The sequence below is a fragment of the Aspergillus campestris genome (genome assembly GCF_002847485.1).
Source record: "Aspergillus campestris IBT 28561 chromosome Unknown P168scaffold_5, whole genome shotgun sequence".
NCBI classification, from domain to species: Eukaryota; Fungi; Ascomycota; class Eurotiomycetes; order Eurotiales; family Aspergillaceae; genus Aspergillus; species Aspergillus campestris.
The window spans coordinates 1,272,464-1,292,496 of NW_020194340.1; the positions used below are offsets into that span (position 1 = coordinate 1,272,464).

At 52.9% G+C, this 20,033-nt stretch overlaps 5 protein-coding genes across 5 annotated transcripts; 3 read left to right on the forward strand and 2 right to left on the reverse strand.

The window, feature by feature from the left end:
- Window positions 1-469: 469 nt before the first annotated feature.
- On the forward strand, window positions 470-5,088 carry P168DRAFT_252089 (putative cellular morphogenesis protein (Rax2)). Its single transcript, XM_024834302.1, has 2 exons — window positions 470-4,347; window positions 4,400-5,088. Exons 1-2 carry the CDS (start codon window positions 948-950, stop codon window positions 4,633-4,635), a joined length of 3,636 nt encoding a protein of 1,211 aa, XP_024693632.1. The 5' UTR covers window positions 470-947; the 3' UTR covers window positions 4,636-5,088.
- A 915-nt stretch (window positions 5,089-6,003) lies between these two features.
- P168DRAFT_296722 (uncharacterized protein) lies at window positions 6,004-8,713 on the forward strand (the record flags this gene model as incomplete). The annotated part of the gene is made up of 6 exons (XM_024838128.1): window positions 6,004-6,023; window positions 6,171-6,199; window positions 6,310-6,519; window positions 6,591-7,164; window positions 7,216-7,865; window positions 7,917-8,713. 6 exons carry the CDS (start codon window positions 6,004-6,006, stop codon window positions 8,711-8,713), a joined length of 2,280 nt encoding a protein of 759 aa, XP_024693633.1.
- Window positions 8,714-10,808: 2,095 nt separating this feature from the next.
- Window positions 10,809-12,324, reverse strand: P168DRAFT_252094 (8-oxoguanine glycosylase OGG1). The gene is made up of 3 exons (XM_024834303.1): window positions 12,225-12,324; window positions 11,404-12,155; window positions 10,809-11,350 (listed from the first exon to the last, which is right to left on the reverse strand). The coding sequence occupies exons 1-3, from the start codon at window positions 12,317-12,319 to the stop codon at window positions 10,917-10,919; spliced, it is 1,281 nt and encodes a 426-aa protein (XP_024693634.1). The 5' UTR covers window positions 12,320-12,324; the 3' UTR covers window positions 10,809-10,916.
- A 307-nt stretch (window positions 12,325-12,631) lies between these two features.
- On the forward strand, window positions 12,632-15,003 carry P168DRAFT_267942 (splicing factor u2af large subunit). The gene is made up of 6 exons (XM_024835067.1): window positions 12,632-12,806; window positions 12,870-13,377; window positions 13,434-14,035; window positions 14,085-14,346; window positions 14,401-14,612; window positions 14,662-15,003. Exons 1-6 carry the CDS (start codon window positions 12,696-12,698, stop codon window positions 14,686-14,688), a joined length of 1,722 nt encoding a protein of 573 aa, XP_024693635.1. The 5' UTR covers window positions 12,632-12,695; the 3' UTR covers window positions 14,689-15,003.
- A 2,635-nt stretch (window positions 15,004-17,638) lies between these two features.
- On the reverse strand, window positions 17,639-19,771 carry gprM. Its single transcript, XM_024839401.1, has 5 exons — window positions 19,443-19,771; window positions 19,276-19,371; window positions 19,064-19,218; window positions 18,867-19,005; window positions 17,639-18,805 (listed from the first exon to the last, which is right to left on the reverse strand). Exons 1-5 carry the CDS (start codon window positions 19,540-19,542, stop codon window positions 17,784-17,786), a joined length of 1,512 nt encoding a protein of 503 aa, XP_024693636.1. The 5' UTR covers window positions 19,543-19,771; the 3' UTR covers window positions 17,639-17,783.
- Window positions 19,772-20,033: the final 262 nt, after the last annotated feature.

The window sequence follows — 20,033 nt, forward strand, 5'->3', positions numbered from 1 at the left end:
CTCCAATTCCCAGTATTATTCATTCTTATATGTGGTTAATATTAATGGTAATATGATTTTCAGCCACTGGTTTGCATGTGGAGGTTGATTGGTATGCAACGGGAGTCTGGGAGTGGTCGGCGGTAGCTGTGATTGCGATCCGCTTGGCGGGTCATCCTGTGTAAGGTACTGTGTATTATATTACCGGATCAAAGTAAGCCCCGGCAACCCCTCAAACGGTTCACTTCGCGTGACGGGCCAGCCCGTGGGTCGACCGGGTTAAAGTGGAGGGATTGTAAGGGAACAACAAATAAACATGAATACCTAGACAGGACACTAGTAAAACTGGTAAACAAAACTAGTACTAGTACCGGTACTAGTCTCCCCTGGGCGTTGCTAATAATGGTCACTGCCTGAGTCTCCCTCTCTAGTCTGGTCTCCCTCTCCGAGAAAACCAAGACTCTGCTTCTGCTCATCTTTGGTCGTGAACAAAACACGCCCCTGCCATGTCACTCTTTCGGTCCATCCAACTTTTGCCAGTCATTCGTTGACATTTTTTGTCTTGCTGTTGGGCTCTTGGTCAGTGAACACAAGAGTACCGTTCATTCTTTTTTTCCTTATCTTTATTTCAACCTTCTTTTTTTCCATTTTATTCGGCTCATTTTTCTGATCCATTTCATTGTGGACGTCCCGCCCGTCTCAACATTCCTTTTCGTGACGACTCCTTTTTTACGGTCTTTGTGCCTTTCGTGTTGGTGGCACCTGGGTCTTTTTTTACTTTTTTCTATTGGTTTTATTTTTAAAAAATAACGACCCCCTCGTTCGTTCAGTTATTGGTGTCTGATTCGATCTGATTTCACCTCCCCCCTTTTCCCCCAATCCAATATCCATACCCTCGAATTTTGCTTCCGACGACCTCGAAATCGCTGTACCGTTGGCCTTGGGCCTGTCGTCGCGAACCCTAAACAATGAGGGCCTCCTCACTGTTTGGGCCGGCGGCGGCTGGTTTATGGACCGCCTTGATTGGGCTAGCTGCCTCAGAGGTGTCGTTTGATTCCGTCTCCGAACCGAAGCTGGATCTCGCGCCGCTGGGTCAGATCGCCCTGACAGGAGACTTCGCCGCCGTCTCCCTCTACAACTACGAAGATCAGACCGAGTCCGATTCGTCCAAAAACGGCTCCCAGTCCATCCTCATACCCCTCCCGAATGGAGGCCTCACGTCAATATCCTCCTCGGACGGGGAAATCCGTGCCGTCTGCTCGTTCACCCAGAAAGATGGAACCGATAGGGGCCTGTTCGTTGCCGGAAACTTCACGAAACTGGGCGGCGTGAAGGCGCAGGGCGCGGCGCTGTTGGATCCCAAATCGAAGAAAGTGACCGCCTTGCCAGGATTGCGGGGTTCAGTGTCTGCACTGCTGTGCGATCAGGAAACTGACAGCGTTTACGCGGGCGGCAATTTGAAGTACAAAGACACGTCGAATGTGGTGGCGTGGACCGGCAGTGACGGGTGGAAAAGTCTCCCGTTTGATGGACTGAATGGACCGGTCACCTCGATCTTGAAGAACTCCGACGGCCACATCGTCTTTGGAGGCTCGTTCGACGGCGTGGGCAATGCGACATCGTCCAAAAAGCACCAGCAGATCGTCAACCTCGACAGCGCCAAAGTTACGTCCGATGCGGAATCCCCCCAGGGTGGGTTCAGCGACCCTCGCAACATCATCTGCCAGGCAGGTGGAGGTGACGGCGAGGGAAAGACGTGGCTACTGAACGACAACTCCCCCGGATTCTGGCGCGGGGACATGGGCTTCCAGTACACCCCCACCAAGATCCGGCTGTACAATACCCATTTCGAAGGAAGAGGCACCAAAACCTTTATGCTCCGCGCGCTCCCCGATAATGGGATTATGAACCTCACCTACACCGATCCGAACACGAACAAGAAGGCCTTCTGCGACCAGACCTGTGAGCTTTCGCATGACGACAGTGAGGAATATAGAGATTTCGAATTCGTCAATTCCATCGCCATGCAGGGGTTCATGTTGGAGATCAAGGATTGGTACGGACCCGGTGCCGGCCTGAACGGCATCCAGCTCTTCTCGAAAGATATCCTTGCATACGCTGTGAACGACTTCAACGAACCGTCCTGCGGGGGCATCGAGAACCAGTCCAAATCGACGAAGAAGGGCTCGTGGTCCGCATCGAGCACGGATCAGTCGTCCTCGGGCTTTTTGACCGCCAAAGTCTCTGATGCCTCTGCGTCTGATACCGAGGTCGTCCTCCAGCCCGATGTCAAGCAGCCTGGAGAGTATGCCATCCTCCTGTACACCCCCGGATGCCAGCAGGACGGCACCTGCGACTCGCGCGGGGCCGTCAACGTCAAAGCTACGCCGACGAGCGATGCGGCGGATCCGATCGAAACGGAGATCTACCAGACGAACCTATTCGACAAGTACGATACCATCTACACCGGTCACGTGGATGCCAGCGAGGATGGGTTCCGTCCCCGGGTCGTTTTGACGCCCAAGGGCGGTCAGGGCGATCAGACCGTGGTTGCATCGAAGGTCAAGTTCCAACTGATCAAGGCCTCCAAAGGGTTGAGTGGCGAGTTGAACGGTATCTACGAGTTCGACCCGGCCTCGAAAGAGCTCGACACCGATTTCACCAAGTCGGCGACCAACCGCATCGGCTTAGAGCTGGATGGCAAAGCCTCCATCGAGGCGCTGGAAAGCCATGATAACGTGATCTTTGCGGGTGGTGATTTCTCCAGCGCCGACCTGAGCAACATTCTCTTCTACGAACCAGACGGGAACGCTACGGCGCTGCCCAGGAAGGGACTGAACTCCGAGGTGTCTTCCATGTCCGTCGTGGACAAGGTCCTGTATGTGGGAGGCAACTTCACCGATACGGCGGCCGGTGGCGACGAAGGTCTCAACCACATCGCGGCGTTTTCGCTCGATGACAACAAGTGGTCCGCGCTGGGCGGCGGTGTCAATGGGCCTGTCAGCCAGGTGGTCTCGCTGTCGCTGAATGTGTCCTCCAAGATCGACGACACCGAACCCCTGGTCGGCATTAGCGGTGACTTCGACAAGTTGCTTTCGTTCGACAAGAACCCCTCGACCAATGCTTCTGGCTTCGCCATCTGGGTTCCCTCCGAGAAGAACTGGCTGCAGAATATCGGTGACAGCGAGATGACCTTCGGCGGGCACCTGTCGGCTTTCATCAAGGCAGGCAATCTGAGCATCATCGCCGGTAACGTTGGATCCGGCGGTCTTGGTGCTGCTGGCGCTGTGGCTTTGCACGATGACGACAAGCTCAGCCTGGAGCCACTGCTCACCCCCAAGAAGGCCAGTGGCCAGACCTACGCCGGTGTTTACGACAAGTCCGATGGTCGCAACCTCACGATCCTGGGTGGTCGCTTCACTGCCAACGGCAGTGACGGCTCTACGGTGGAGAACATTGCTGTGCTCGATGGCAAGCACGACACCATCACGGGCCTGGGAGGCGGCATCGATACCAATTCCACCTTTATGGCCCTCACCGTGTGGGAGAACACCCTCTACGCCGGCGGTAATGTTACCGGGGCTCTGGGGAAGACACCGCTCAACGGGTTCATCGTGTACGACTTGGAGAACAAGACTTTCCCGGAGGCGCAGCCACCCATGTTCATGGGCCAAGATGTATCCGTCAATTCCATCGCCGCCCGCCCCGGTTCGCAGGACATCTACTTCGGTGGACATTTCGACAAAGCCGGAGCTCTGCCCTGTCCGGGCGTCTGTTACTTTGACAAGACTGAAGACTCGTGGAACCGACCGGGTGTGTCCCTCGAGGGGTCTGTCCTGGCTCTGAAATGGGTCAACAAGGATACCTTGATGGCCGTTGGAGACCTGCAGGTCGATCAAAAAGACACGGTGGTCGCCACCTACACGGTCAAGGGACAGAAGTGGAAAGCGTTCGACGGAGCCTCCAAGTCCGACATTCCCGGAACCGTCACTGCGTTTTCGCCCGCCAGTGCCGATGTGAACAAGTTCTGGCTCGCCGGAGAGAAGGACGATGGGACGAGTTTCCTCGTCAACTACGACGGCACTAAATTTGAGTCCGCTGGGGACGACATCTTTGACAAGGGAACGACTATCCGGGGACTCGAGATCATTCCTCTGAAAGCGGGCCATGAAAAGGCCGACCTGCTCCGGAACGATCAGACCCTCCTGGTCACTGGCCAGCTTATGATCCCCGACTTCGGACATGCGTCGGCCGCTCTGTACGACGGGAGCTCGGTGACGCCTTTCATTCTGTCGTCTAAGTCCGATGGAAAGCCGGGCAGTATGTCTCAGGTGTTCTACGAGAACAAGAACCCTTACACTAGTGAAGGTGAGTCCATTCTTTTTCTACCCAGGTTATGGAGTTGTACTGACGAACGTAGGAAAACATCGTTCGAACGGAATTGTTGTGCTGGTCTCGTTCTGCTGTGCGCTCGGCTGCGTATTCCTCATTGTCATTGCTGGCATCATCTTCAATAAGATCCAGCGCCGCCGCCAAGGTTACATGGCGGCGCCACAAACGGTGGGAACGGACCGGCCGTCGAACATGCAGCGGTTGCCTCCAGAGTACCTTTTCAACTCGTTGAAACAAGCCAACCCAGGCACGCCCGCGATATGAACACTCGACCTTGACATTCTCCCCCGAAAAGAAACAAAAAAAAAGCAATCTTGACATCACTCCGCTTGATCTTTGTTTGACATCTCAGAACGGCGTTCTTGGGACACAACCTGATTTATACCCTTAGCTTAATCTTTTTCTTTTTTTGCTCTTGCACTGATTTGATTTACCATTCTATTCTCCGCCTTTGATATCCCAGGAGGTTATATTTTCGTGAAGCTTCTTTTTATTTGATTCTACTTATTGCCTTCTTGCATTTGGCGATTATACCCGTCATCTGATCCCCCTTTTTTTTCATCTCACGATTTGGCTAGGATATTTTCTTGTCTATAACACCCTTGTCGAAATCCTGTCATTTTCTTCCCGAACTCTTTGTGTTGAAAGTTAAGTTTTGTACCATAGTCTCCCAGTTGGGACGACTCCGTGTGTCTATATTCAGCTCAGGTGCCTTGCTTGAGAGAAAGGTTCTGCTGAGGTGTGTGGACATGTACATAGTCCGTGCGAGATCGCGGTAATGAACAATAACGCAGGTTGAATTGTATTTGCTTGTATGTAGGCGAGTATTTAAGAGATGGGGGGAATCTATCTCATAGGATGGTGAGTCGGGGGCAGTGCTTTGATTACGGCAGAATGATGTCTGTCGACTGGCCTCCTTGTCTGTGGGGGATCCCTGTCGCTGTGAAGTCATGGTGCATTGTCGGTTGTTGAGCCGTGATGTTATTTGGTGTTGGATGGGGCGTGGTAGACTGCGGAGGAGGCTATGTAGTCGTAGATTAGGTACCATCGTGAGTCATGTATAGACTTACTGGTGGGGATAGAAGTGTACCTCCTCCATACTACTGATATATGGACTAAATTAGAATTCAACAGCTACAAGACCATAACTATTAATCTATCCACCTACTGAATTATATGTACTATATTATGGTAGTGTTCCCCGCAGATCGAACACCCCGGAGGAACGATAGTCCACTCTAATGCCTAGACCCTCTAACCAATACTCCCCCAATACCCCAAGAGGTACACTATACATACAATACTGTAAGCAATCAACCCCGGGGATTCTCCTCTCCGTTCCCCGCTTCTTCTTCCCTCTCAAATGTCCCTGGACTTTCTTTCCAATCTCGTTGTTATTATTGAATCTCACCAGAATTACCTGTTTCATTCGACCTTTTTTTATCCATCATCTATACTTTCCTTTCCCTCACCCTCTACCTCCTGGTATCTTCGACACCTACACCCCCCCAGCTAAACTCACACCCCAGATCTTACTGGGTCGATCTTGGTCCCCATCAAGATTATTGGCCCACTTTCCCCCGTTTTTTCTTTTCGAATGCTGCGATTCATCCGACCTCGTTACTACCCGGGATGCGATCTCGCACAGGCTGGTATGTACTTTTATACTTGATATGGGTTCTACTCAATATGAATATGGAAATCAATAACTATTGAGATGTCGCGACTCCATGTCGCGTGATGGAATGGCCGTCCTGGCAACTGTCGCAGAGACGCTAACTGCAGTCTGTCTTCTCCAGCTTGACGTGTCGTACTCGGAAGCTGAAATGTACGTGCCATTCCCCTCCACCTTCGACGAATATCTACACACACCCGCGCTTTCTCTTTCTCTTCGTCTACTTTATCCTCTTTCGACCAAGGTTGACGGTTGACCGATAGGCGATGAGCAAAAACCTGAATGCTCGCAGTGTCGCAAAGGTGCCCGGGAATGCCGTCCGAGCGAAGGGATCATCTTCCGCCATCAGCAGAATGCGTCCATGAATAAGAACCTGGAGGATTGCTCCAGTGGCCGCGGGAGTTTGAAGGGGTTTTATTCGTATAAGAATACTTTTGCTAAGGATGTTGTTTGGTTGGATGTTCCGAAACATGGTATTTCCTTCTTTACCTCTTTTTTTTTTCCCCTCTCCGCCGCGGACTAACCTGACATCTAACCCCGTTAGTCGTCTTCGTTGATAATTCCGATCCGTATGCAGAGGAACTGGAAGCGGCCCTCGGAGAGTCCGAGGCCGCCATCCTGGCCGCAAAATCACAGACTCGCGAGTGGAGTGCCCAGCGGAGTACACCGGCCGATAGCGAGACTCCCGGTTTAGAAGCCCTGTCCACGGCGGCCGCCCACGATCGCCTTCCATATCCCTCCCTGAACATAGACCAACCATGTATGCCCACGCCCGACAGCACCACGACCTACAATCATGTCCCCGCCTCTTCGGTTTCGTCCGGTCCTTCTCCCCATCAAGCGCGCAGTGTGTTGCCGCCCCAAACATCTCCCCCCCTCTCGGTTGCCTCGAACCACAATAATAATATCAACTTCCTGCTCAACCCCTCCCAGTCTCTGTCGCCGCCCACCGACCCTCACATCCGTAATACGCCGGACCGACGAAACTCGTCCATGACCGCGAGGTCCGTCGCGTCACGGGGCACCAGTGCCGCGGAGATCAAATCCGAGGCGTCCGTGGAGACCGACCACGAATCCGCCTTTTTATTGCGACACTTTTCCGAGTCTCCAGGACTGTGGTAAGCATTGCCGCTTTAGCGCGCATGGTAGATTGCTGACTGGTAGCGTAGGATGGACCTCTTCGATCTCGGGACGTATTTTGCGTCTTATGTCCCCGTGAAGGCGCTTCGAAATCCTCTCCTAAAGTATGCGGCGTGTGCATATGCTGCTAAACAGCTGGGCCGTGTCAAGGGAGCAAAGTCTCCGGCGGGTGGAGTCTGTTCCAAGCAAGCGTCGATGGAAACCTGGCCCAGCACGACCAAGGTAGACTGGACGTGGTATGGCGCCAAGTATTATGAAAAGGCCATCCAGCTCTTGATGAAAGAGTTGCAACCCGACAAGGGACCTCCACCGCTCAGTACGCCCGAGGCGTTCGGTCAGTGGCAAGCCGCCGAGCTCTGCGAAGACGCCAACAATCCCCGTAAGCGGCGGCGACGTTTCTCCGAGAGTCGACTCTCAAATGGGGTCCACTCGGACGAGATCCTGGCCGCTACGGCCATTCTGTCCGTGTATGAATTCCTCGACGCCACGGGGCCCGCATGGAGCCGCCATTTGAGCGGCGTGAAGTCCTTGCTAGATGTCGCGGAAGTCGGCATGATGCCTCTGGAGCAGCGAACGCCTGTGGGCGACAACCCCTTCCAGACACCCAAGAAGGTCGCGCTGTCCAAAGCACGGAAGGCGACGTTTTGGAACTTTGCCCGACAGGATTACCTGGCAGCCTGTGAGTGCCCGCACGATACGATATGAAACCGTCCACTGTTAACCAGCCCAGTTATCAACGAGAGCCAAACGCGGCTCAACACCGACGACCTCGTTCTGTGGACCGAAGCCGGCCTCCAGATCGACAGCGCGGGCTTCGTATGCTCTGCCAATCCGAGCGCACCCGGGTACCACGAAAGCGAGGAGCCCATGAAAGAGGACCTCATCGGGAACGGCCTCATCTGGATACTTTCCAAGATAGTCAACTTCATCAACGCCGGCAGCCAAGTGCACTTCAACCAGAGCTCCGTCGACACGGGGCCCTTGGGCCTTACCCCACAGGTCCTGCTGGAACGGTGGTACCGTCTAGAAGCGGAGCTGGACGTCTGGCACAGCGGGTTACCAGACACATTCCGCCCCTGCGCTCGCATCGAGCCCTCAGGCAACGACGCAGCCAGCGGACTGATGGAAATCTGGTACAGCCTCCCTGTCTGCTCATCCGCCATGCAGCATTTCCACATGGCGCGCATCCTCCTCCTCATCAACAAGCCGCACGAGTCGACCAGCGGCCGCAGCACCATCACCAACAGACTCAACTCCTACCGCTCCATCGAGAACGACATCCGGTTCCACAGCCGTGAGATCGTCGGCATCTCGATGGCGCGGCCGCACGGCTCGGTGAGGATTAATAGTCTGCAGCCGTTGTTCGTCAGCGGACAGTGTCTCACGGAAGCGCCGGAACGGCGGATGGTCGTGCGGTTGCTGCATGGGATTGAGACTGATCTGGGTTGGGCGACGGGGTATCGTGTGAATCAGTTGCTGCGGGAGTGGGGGTGGGCTGAGGAGTCTCGTGACGAGGGCGTTCCGTGATTGCGACATGGCCCTGGCCTTCTCAACGATTCTAGTCGACATTCTCAGTTAGGCTTTTCAGTCTGACCTCAGTCTGACCTCAGTCTGACCTTCTCAGTCCGACCCCGGATCTCAACGGGGACCCTGCGCCTCCAGTACCTGTGGCTTCGAGCTCTGCGAGTGTCTCTTGACGAAGACGCCGAGCTGATCAGGGCTATGCTATGTCTTCGATTCAAGACATGCGCCTCTGCCTAGTCTGGAGACGAATCTCACCCTCGCCTGCATGCGGGTGGCAATCGGACACGGCCTCCCACACCAGCGACGATGACCGTGTACCTATCCCATCCCATCTCAAGATGGACGATTTGCAACTACATGTAAGAATGCGGAAGTGGAAGTGGAAGTTTGAAAACCTGTACGTTCAGTGATACCACATGCTTTATTTTGTTCCGTTTGGCTTGATTTTTCGGATTGACGCAGCACGAAACGAGGACGAATAATCCTCTAATCCTCCGCTCTTTTTATCTTTCTCTTTTGTATTCCGCACATATGTCGAGACGAGTGTACGTATGTTAATAGTAATTAGCGAGATAGCATTTCACAGCGTGGAGAGGACGTTAATGTATGTATGTATCAACAGCCGTTAAGGCTGGAGAAGTGAGCAAGAATGTCAGAACCTAAAGGTGAAGAAAACAGTGCCGAAAACAAGATGAAGGCGATCTTCCCTTTAAGAGAACTACCCAGTAAAAAGGGAAAGTTGTCTTCGGCAGAGTTGCCTGTCTATAAGCCATGGATACTATAGTCATAGTGCAGTGGAGTGGAGTGTGTAGTGGACAGTGGATATTCGGATTCGGAATTAGGTAGGTAGTAGGTAATAGGTGACTGCCAGGTTTTGCGATATTTTCCCTCTTTTACACGTGAATGAGATGAAATCATCGCGAGTCCACTCACACTGATGAAAGTGTGCCGGGCTTAATCGTAGTTCTCCACTCCACTCCTCCCTACCTTAGATACAGAGGTAGTCAGTCAGTCAGTAATTCACCCTCCTTTCTTTCATTTACTAACTAGTGCGAAGGTAGGTACTAGGTAATGAAAATTGGCTTCGGCAGGCTGAGCTTCAGTTACTTCACACCCAATTCTTCACCCAACCTACAAGGTAGGTTAGACTTAGGTCCACTACTAGACAAGGTGGATCGATCCGCTGATCAGCGCGACGGAAGGTAACCCGACCCGGGTATTGTTTCCTGTTGTTCGAACTGTGGTTTAGTTACTTAATTAGTTAGGTAGATCAGTTATGGTATTTTCTTCAGAAGTAGGTATTCCTATTCCTAGTCTACTTGTTTAGTAGGTAAAGAAGGTAGGGAGGGAGGAGGGAGGTCGAATCCACTTCCAACTTATCCCTCGGATTGATATACTCCGTACATTCTAACGTCATCGTGCGTTGTGTTTAGAATTTACATACCTTCCTTCAAGTACAATGTATAGTATGCCAGTATGCTTTGCTCGAGCAGTATATATGGATGCTGATAATAACTTTGTCAAGGATACCCTTTGTATTCTCATTTACCTTATTTATTTTGATGTTTCCTTATGATTGAGTTCAAGCGCGTCGTGCGGGTCCAAACTACGAAGTAGTCCTAACTATCCCGATCGTCTCGGTTTACCTAGGAGTAGGTCTTTCTAGTCTACTCATGAGACTGGAGGCTGCTGCTAGTTTACTACTCACTTTCTCCTTTTGGTGTATTGTCAACGATGCGTTGTCGTGTACTACCCTACTACTTACACCCTTCCCCAACTGGAAGTTGAAGGGAAAGTATCCCGATTGAGATGATCCGGATATCGGATATAGTCGATGCAGGGTTAGGAACAGTTGATAGGGATGGTAACGGCGGATGTAGATCTTGGTCATTACCGTATATTAGTATTATTGACTGGTTGACTGCTGGCTATTGTGTCTTTTGTAGTTGTATGGAGGAGTAGGGGATGGGTGCTTTGTGGTTGTGTCCTTGACGAGAGTCTTTGTATAGATAGGGACTGTTGGATTCTATGTAGACTGGATGTGATGATGTTGGTTTCAGCTACCTACCTAATTGTTGACGCACGTTGCCTATCTCCTTGAGGTAAAGAGTTATAACTGTGGTGAATGCCATTCGGCCTTGTATGGTGTATGTAGATGTATGACCTTATAGACGTATAATTGCCAATATCCAACCCTTGGTATATACTACCTCTTCAGCCTCTTCGACATCCTCCGGGTCGTCCTCGTCTGCGACGCTTTAACCACAGCGCCAACATCCTCCTCACCTTCGTCCTTCGGTTCAGTCTTCACCACATCCTCCAGCTCACTCTTCACCCCATCCTCAGGTGCCTCCCTCTTCACAGCAACAGCAGTAGTGACCTTCGTCTCAACCTTCACCTGACTACCATCCGTAGGTTCCTCCTTCACATCCACGTCGACCTTCACAGCCGACTTCTTAGACGTAGCCAAGCGATCTGAAAACGACTTCAAGTCCGCCGTGAATAACACGCTGTGCGCCCACCCGGCGTCTTTGCCCCACAGCTTGCGGAAGTGGTTGCCCACTGCATCGTATGTCGCCTTCGTCAGGGACTTGTGGGATCCTTTGCCGAATTTGTAGTCTCGTTGGGCGATTTGCCACACTGTATCTTAGTTAGTGAACCTCTCGCAATTATAGAGAGGGGGAAGGACAGACCATGCGTGTCAACCGGAACAGACTCCCCCCACCCCAACCCCATCAAACAAACACAATCCGCAACCTTAGGCCCAACCCCCTGCAACTCCAGTAACCCCTCATGCGCCCTGCGATACCCCTCCCTCCCCGCATCCTCCATCTCCCCCCCATCACCACCATCAGCAGGACTCTCCCCGAAAGCAGGAAACTCCGGGTTCGCCAGCGAACCCAACCACCCCTTCTCCCGCTTCTCCGCAACGATAACCGCAGTCTGGTAGATATACTTCGCGCGATACCCGAAACCCAGCTCGCGCAAGCGGCCTTCAACATCCGCCCCCGTCAGCGCCTCAGGACCCGGAAAGTCATGGTAGGCGCGGCCGCCAACGCTAGCGACGAACGGCCCGTAGTGCACGCACAGCTTCTCGACCATCTGCGAGATGCGCGCGATGTTGTTGTTGCTGCTGCAGATGAAGGAGACGAGCGCTTCCCAGGCGTCCTGGCGCAGGATGCGGATGCCTGTGAACTGGGGCGCCTTTTTGCGGAAGTTGGGGTCGGAGGAGGACCATTGCGCGTAGAGGGTTGTGAGGTTCGAGGAGAGGTTGAAGTAGTGGGTTAGGAGGGAGGGCGTGTCGTCGGGTTTGGGGTTGGATGGGGCCGGCGGGGGTGAGGTGAGGTAGGTGCGGTAGTAGAGGTTTGTGGGGTCTTGTTTGAGGGAGAGGAGGCGGCCGTGGAGAACGCAGCGCCATTCATCGCTGTCGGGGACGTTGTGCCATCTGTTTGGTGTTAGTATTTGTTATCGTGATTGGAGTTGATGTGGTGGTAGCGGTGGATGGGTGGTTTACCGGAAGGATTGGCCGCATCTCAAGGTAGTGTTAATGCAGAGCTCGCTCAGGCTTACCGGCAGCTTGCGCCACTCTGAGAATGCCCCAGCTGTCATGATATCTCTTTGATTGAGGTTGAATGTAGAGAAGTAAACTCGTCGCAAACCAAAAAAAGGATATTCTGCCGGACTCCGTCCCAGACAAGAAAGCGGTCGATACTCCCTCCGCATGGCAAGCGCGCTAACCGCTTCGACACTAGACGCCAGCGGCTGCTTCGCCGATCGCCTCAACTGCGAGTTTTCCCTGAGTGAAGCTCGCTCTGTTCCAGATTCCTCTCCGCGATCCCATTTTCTAACTGTTTTTCCATCTTACTTGAGACTTGCTGCTGTCCTTTGGTTTCATACACTGCTTACTTGAGGAGTGTTGTACCGCAGTTTGCTTTGGACACTTGGCGAAGGGGAACAGCGCGTCCGGACAGATTATTCCATCAGGATGAACGGGGATACGTACTCTTCCAGAGGTGAGTCTGACATGGTCGAGTACGGAGCTCACCAGGGGGCTAATAAGCCGGTCGCAGACTCTGGTCGCCCTAGGGACTACTACGTAAGTTTCAGACCATGTTCAATGCCGCATCTCGTCAACTCAGCTAATCCGTCCGATGCGCAGCGCGACGAACGCCGTGAACGCGGTGGTGACAGAGGCGAGAGAGGCGGACGCGGAGAGAGAAGACGCTCGCGGTCGCCCCACTACGGCCGAAGCTCCCGACGCGAGTACGAGGCCGACTCGTATTCGTCCAGCCGCGACTACCGCGCCAGAGAACGAGAGGACCGCTACTCCAGCCGGAGAGACGATCGGGAATGGGACCGGGACCGTGGTGCCGACCGCCGGCGCAGGGACGATGATCGGCCGCCCCGACGGGAGCGTGATAGAGATCTCTTCGAGGAGCGACCGCGACGGGAGAGGGAGCGAGGAGACCGCGACCGTGAGGGTGACCGTGACCGTGAGAACCGGAGGGAGCGCAGAAGGAGTGCCACACCTCCCCCGCGCAAGAGGGAGGCCACGCCCGACCTGACGAATGTGGCCTCGGTGCTGGATCGGAAACGTCGTCTGACGCAATGGGATATCAAGCCTCCTGGGTATGAGAACGTGACGGCGGAGCAGGCTAAGCTTTCAGGTGAGTACGCTGTGCGCTCGCGTGGGGAGAATGGCTTGGCTAACAGTTGCTATTAGGGATGTTCCCTCTTCCTGGCGCGCCTCGCCAGCAACCTATGGATCCCAGCCGCCTGCAGGCTTTCATGAACCAACCCGAAGGCGGATCGGCCGAGAACACCACGCTCAAGCCGTCCAACTCGCGCCAGGCGAAGCGTCTGTTTGTCTACAACGTTCCCCCGACTGCTACCGGCGAGACTATCTTGTCGTTCTTCAATGTCCAGCTCAACGGCCTCAATGTCATCCAGAGCGTGGACCCCTGCATTTCCGCGCAAGTGTCCGACGACCGGAGCTACGCTTTGCTGGAGTTCAAGACGCCGAGCGATGCCACCGTTGCCCTCGCGTTTGATGGGATCCAGATGGAGGAACACCAGACTATGGGCGAAAAAGGCGCGCAGGGACTTGAGGTCCGCCGACCCAAGGACTACATCCTCCCTAGCGCGCCGGAACAGGAGTACCAGGAGGGCGTGCTGCTCAACGAGGTTCCCGACTCGCCCAACAAGATCTGCGTGTCCAACATCCCGCATTACATCCCGGAGGAGCCCGTGACGATGCTGCTCAAGTCGTTTGGCGAGCTCAAATCGTTCGTGTTGGTCAAGGATAGCACCACGGAGGAGTCACGAGTACGTATCTAGTCTGGGGATTGGCTTAGTTCACAACTAACACAGACAGGGCATTGCGTTCTGCGAGTACGCCGACCCCGCCGCTACGAGCATCGCCGTGGAAGGACTCAACGGAATGGAGCTGGGCGATAGACACCTGAAGGTGGTGCGTGCCAGCATCGGCATGACGCAGGCCGCGGGTCTAGATATGGGCGTCAATGCCATGTCGATGTTTGCCAAGACGACGTCGCAGGATCTGGAAACCAGCCGCGTGCTGCAGCTGCTGAACATGGTGACACCGGAGGAGTTGATGGACCCTGATGACTACGATGGTATTTCCTTCTTCTTCCCTAGATCATTTTATATGGAGTGACTAACTATATTAGAAATCTGCGACGACGTCCGCGAGGAGTGCTCCAAGTACGGCCAGATTGTCGATCTCAAGGTGCCACGCCCGTCCGGCGGAAGCCGACAGTCTCCCGGCGTCGGCAAGATCTTTGTCAAGTTCGACACGGTGGAATCCACAACAGCAGCGTTGAAGGCGCTGGCTGGGAGAAAATTCTCCGACCGAACCGTGGTGACGACGTACTACAGCGAAGTAAGTTTCTATCTACCTTATCATGTTAAAACGATACTAACAGACACAGGAAAACTTCGACGTGAGCGCCTGGTAATGTCAAAAGGAAACGGAAAAGCGAAAACAAACAGTATGATAAGGGCTGAAAAGAATGAACGTATTCTGTCGTATTAATTGCTATGGTCGATCCGATTCCGATTCCACTTCCTGTTTTTCTTTATTTCTTTTCTTCCCTTGCGCGCCTAATTTGACCAGCTAGCTGGATATGACAGCGGCCATAACACAGACCGACAGACCGACAGACCGACAGCAGTGACGAAGTAGGCTGACTGGATATCCAGCGGGTCGCTGGCCAGGCTTGGCTTTTTTATGATGTACCATAGCGGGAGATGATAACATTGGACTATTTGCTGGGTACCTAACTCTACCTACAGTAAGTTTGTAGATTGGCCTAGTCACCTAGGTACGTAGATCCGGGATTTACATCTGATAACCAGAGCATAACCAGTAAATCAAGTAAACAGTAGGCGATCTACCTCGGAGATAGTAGATAGATATCCACCCCGCAGATGAAGAAGCAGATCTACCCTCGGCGTGGCGAGTAGGCACATAACTACTTACTAGGTAGAATGCCGACGCGGGGCAAGACCGAAGATCATAGTTTGTATATTAAGTACCCACCTTTCAGATGGACATACGTGAATACGTAGATAGATCAGTGAGGAGTGAGTGGGCAGATATCTGTGCGAACTGCATGGTAGCGAGACGATCTTGGGCTTGCAGTATGATATTCGGAGTAGGTAGATACTCTCACATGGGATTTGGCTGTTATAGTAGGTAGGTTGGTAGGTAGGTAAGCGAGTATACTGCAGGTATGAGTGTCATAGCGAAGGAGCAGGAGCAGGATCAAACACGCACGCACGGACGAGTAGGTACGTACATCCCTTGTCAGCTAGTATAGGAATAAGGTATCGTCTGCGAAGCGAAGCACAGAAGCGAACCCAACACCGGATACAATCCTGGTTCCAGCTCCGGGCTATCCTCGTGATATACATCTCCCAGTCTACTCTACTCTACCCTATCCAACTAACCGACGGATAGATCACTGAAGAACTATTACTATCGCAACCACCAACACTACTGCAAGAGAAAGTGTAGGGCTACTAGTCTGCAACCGAACCGAACTGAACTGAAACAACACGACAACAGCCAAAATCCCAATAGCCGAGTCCAGCCGGGAAGATCGACGACTCCTGCTCCAGATGCCGAGCCGGGGAGAGCAGGAGGAGGGATCATTCGGATGAATGGCTCTAGACTATAGAGTGATGCTGAAGAGAATAAAGTCTAACAGTTCCTTGAAATGCCGTTGATGGTGGGTGAATGACGCAGAGGTGCATATTCTGAGGATAGGATGGGATTGATTGTATGGTAGAGTATACCTTGTATGGATCCATGTACGGATATGAAGTGTGGAGGAAGTGTGGGGGAGGAGGGGCGAGGATGAACCGCGGTACATGTATCTATCTTAGCATGGGTAAGTACCTGGTTGGTTGGTAGGCCATTATTCAGACGTTGGAGTCTAGCGACGACTGGGTATCTTTTACATGCCGAGAGACATGTGTTGCTCGGTAGATGGATGTATGTATCACGCACATATTTAGCTGCGTACTTAGAGGTAGGTAGGTAGGGATAGAGCAGGGTTGAAATTTACTGACGATTTATATAATTTATCATTGATTGATTTATACAATTAATTGATCTATGATTGTATGGCATCACTTTTGACTGTGTCCTGAGTACCGATAACTACGAGAGACCAGTCAACCAGTGATGAATATTGATCAACAGGGTTCGTCCGAACCGAACCAAGCCGAAACCACTAACAGTGGAGGAAGACAATCAGGAGGAGACCCGAAGAACCTACCTGCTCGGAGTAGATACTAGATTCGCCATCTGACTCCGTGTACCTAGGGTACAGAACATATCGATCAACATCCGTTCCCATGGAACCAAACCACAAGCAAGTCACTTGGTCAACCTAGGTAGAATGCACACCATCCAAGCGAAGGCAAGGCGAAACCCAAAATGCGGGGAAAGACACACATCGGGTCCGGGGTAGATAATAATAATACCATCCCACGATCTAACTCATTTATTACTGGTTCGTAATATCTACAACCGTGGCTGCGCCAACGACTCTAAAGTGTATTATGTATGTATGTATATAGTATCTACACGTGCGTGCTTACCGAACCTAGGACCGGAACCTAGGCAAGTGCAAAACATGGCACGCCAATAATAAATTACACAGTAATAAGTAAAAATAAATTGGAAAAAATATCAAAAAAGAAACCCGTCCATTTCCTATCAGGGATTCCCGACTCCTGCCACCCTGGGGATTTAAGTTACATGTGTAGTTGGCTTGTCGGAGGAGTTCCTTTTTCGACATCCTACAGTTAACGTGGTATATCTGCTAGATCGGCGCACCGGCTGACGCCGACGGGGAAACAGAGCAGGAGGATCCATTCACACATGTTTGCTTCTTTGTCTGTAAGACGGACGATGGGCTGGACTGGACTGGACTTGATTTGAAAATTTCTATTTCACTGCCTAGACATTCCAAGGATCGTCTGTGTCTGTGCAGTCAGTCGGGAAACAATAGTCTCGCTTAGGCTGTGTTCATCCGTCCATCCCCCCATATTCTGATCTAGGTTTTGACTTGGACGATCAGAGGGGGGGGGAGAGAGGAGCCGATTCGGTTCGGTTGATGATTTTCTAGTATTCTTTTTGATATTTCCTGGTTGAACATTTGTCATTCGTGTCAATCATCCAGGCCTGGAATTCAATCGGCATTGTAAAATCCAAAACTCCATTCCATCCGTAGGCGAATGTCGTTGGCTTAACACGAACCTAGGCCCTAGGCGCAGCCGGACCTAGTATGCTAGTAGTATATTCAGCCGTTGGGCTAGCCGATGGTGGGCATCTCTACTGTATTGTACGTATTGTACTGTATGGTGCTGTATTATGTTGTATTGCATTGTATGTATGTATGGTGTATCATGTAAAGTAGTCGTGGTCAAACAGGGGTATAGTAGAGTCGTGCATCGTCAGAATGCATAATACGCTGGCGCCAAATGTGAATATACAACTTCCGTTCCTTTTTTTTGTAATTCCTGCAAAAAGTGTAGTGGATCACGCCCCCCGGTAGGTCGTGCCGCGGGCGAACGTGGATTCTGGATCCCATTCGCGTTCGGGTCCACCCCGTGGGGATGTCGGGGGCCGTGGCCCTGAGAAGCTCATTGATGGACGCACGTAGCGCGCGTCGCGGCCATGCGAGCCGGCCCCGGGCACCGGGCTCAGGGTGCCGGCTGTGAAGGCGGGACTGGGGGTGCGTAAGACGGCGGAGTCGGGGCTCTTCATGGAGTTGAGCATCTCGTAGGTCCGCGGGTCGGTCGGCTGGCGTTTGCGCGCGTCGACCGAGACAAACTCGTTGCGTTGGCTGCGCCTGGAGCGGAAGAGGTCGATCCAGCCGGTGAACATGGATGGGCGCGCTAAGAGGATGAAGTTCCAGAGGCCGACTAGCGACAGCAGGATGAGAACGGCCAGCAGGGTGGCCTCGTTGGGACCTAGATTGGTGAACTCGTGGGCGCAGGCCGCGCTGTCGCCTTTCTTTTCGATCAGGCACAGGAGCCACGGCATCGCCTCGACCGTGTTTTCCGGCGTCACCTCGAGCTGGCGGTCCATGGTCATGAAGATGACGGCGAAGAAGATCACGTTGCCGATGATAATGAGAATTAGAGCCGCGCCGCGCCACTGTAGCTGCAGCACGCGCCGGATACGGCGGTAGGCGTGGCGGGCGGACACGGTGCGGACGCTGGCCGAGTATGACGGCAGCGCGGAGCTGTTGGTCGTGGAGCTTTGGTCGAAGACAGACTTGACGTAGATGCGGATGCAGTAGCCCATGGTGACCATCTGCACCACCAGCGCCGCCGCGGCAAATGCCATCATCGGTGCCCAGTAGTCTTGCACACTGTGCTTGATGTTGACGTGGCAGGTGCCCCCGAATCGATACGACACGCCCGTAAAGACCATCATCACGGCGAGCCCGATGGCGGGGATGCCCCAACCGCAGATCAAGGCTCCGTACATGAATTTCTTGCCGATAATCACCTCCCAGCAGACCTGAAGATGGAACGCCACGGTGCGGATGAAACCTAGATCCTGTCAGTATCAAAGTATATATCCATATATAAAATTAATGGAGATGGTTCGTACTCCACATGATGACCATCCACCCCCCGAAGAGAAGAAACGCCCCTGTAAATGCACAGGAGATGTCGGAATACATATCATTCGGGGTGATTGGATTGTAGCATTGATTCGGTTTGATCCCAAGAGGGATGATGAACGCAATCTAGTCTCGTCAGTACCTCACAGTAGCCCCCTTCCCCAATCCTCGGTGCAAGACTCACCTCCATAAAGGCTATCCCGAGCGTAATGCATATGCTCAGATAATGTCGATGTGTCACCTTCACGGGAAGTACGACATATGAGAGGAGTATAAAAATACAGAGAGGCAGAGTGGCCACGGCCAGCCAGGAAGCGATCTGCGACTTGGGCTCGATGTCTGCGCGCAACTCCTGTCAGACATGGGACTTCCCCAGAACCGTCAAAGTTGACATACCTTCACCGTATCGCCATTCGGCCATGGGGCATGGTAGACAGCAAGACGCCTCTATGCCCATGAGGGGGATCTTTTTGCAATAACGCCCCTCGATAACTGAACATTCGACACTCCCCGGTTAGCCTATTTCCCCACCGACAGGAACTAGTCGATCATGGGTCACATACATCCACCCTCGGAGGGGAAGAGGGATTCTTGGAGGAATGGGGGCGGACAGACCCCGTTGAAGGTCTGGTTCCCCATACTACGGTCCTCGAAGGAATTCATCGTTCTGTCAAAGCGTACTGGGAGGATGATGACGCTTGCGATGTCGGTCGGAAGAAGATCATAGTATGGAGATCCAGCTGGTCAACGACGAGAGGGTGTACCACCTGTGCGCGAGACTCGCGACCACAAGTGAATGAGGAAGACGAAACCGGGGGAGGGGGGTTGGTGGGGATACACAATCACATATAGACGAGTCTAGGAGGGGGGCAAAAAGAAAGGGAAAGAAAAGGAAAGACGGGGGATGATGTGAAACATGGGGGAGAAACATTCAGATATACTAGGGAAGTCGATTTCTAGAGTGGATTGGAGTCAATGATGTACAGAACTAGAGCCGTTGGTAGTACCGAACCCAGGGTACTTTTCCTTTCGGACCACGAGCGAAGTGAACACCAGACGATTGGACTCGGTTCATCAGAGAGGCATCCACAGCCGTCGCGCGAGATGAGCTTGGCAGGAGGACCGAGAGAGGGGAGAAATGAATTGTAACTTCT

Coding starts and splice junctions, on each gene's coding strand:
- P168DRAFT_252089 (XM_024834302.1), top strand. CDS start 948: ATGAGGGCCTCCTCACTGTTTGGGCCGGCGGCGGCTGGTTTATGGACC. Junction 4,348..4,399: donor GAACCCTTACACTAGTGAAG/GTGAGTCCATTC, acceptor TGACGAACGTAG/GAAAACATCGTTCGAACGGA.
- P168DRAFT_252094 (XM_024834303.1), bottom strand. CDS start 12,319: ATGACAGCTGGGGCATTCTCAGAGTGGCGCAAGCTGCCGGTAAGCCTG. Junction 12,156..12,224: donor AGATGCGGCCAATCCTTCCG/GTAAACCACCCA, acceptor AACACCAAACAG/ATGGCACAACGTCCCCGACA. Junction 11,351..11,403: donor TGTTCCGGTTGACACGCATG/GTCTGTCCTTCC, acceptor ACTAAGATACAG/TGTGGCAAATCGCCCAACGA.
- P168DRAFT_267942 (XM_024835067.1), top strand. CDS start 12,696: ATGAACGGGGATACGTACTCTTCCAGAGGTGAGTCTGACATGGTCGAG. Junction 13,378..13,433: donor GGAGCAGGCTAAGCTTTCAG/GTGAGTACGCTG, acceptor AGTTGCTATTAG/GGATGTTCCCTCTTCCTGGC. Junction 14,613..14,661: donor TGACGACGTACTACAGCGAA/GTAAGTTTCTAT, acceptor TAACAGACACAG/GAAAACTTCGACGTGAGCGC.
- gprM (XM_024839401.1), bottom strand. CDS start 19,542: ATGAATTCCTTCGAGGACCGTAGTATGGGGAACCAGACCTTCAACGGG. Junction 19,372..19,442: donor CTTCCCCTCCGAGGGTGGAT/GTATGTGACCCA, acceptor TCGAATGTTCAG/TTATCGAGGGGCGTTATTGC. Junction 18,806..18,866: donor GTGGATGGTCATCATGTGGA/GTACGAACCATC, acceptor GACAGGATCTAG/GTTTCATCCGCACCGTGGCG.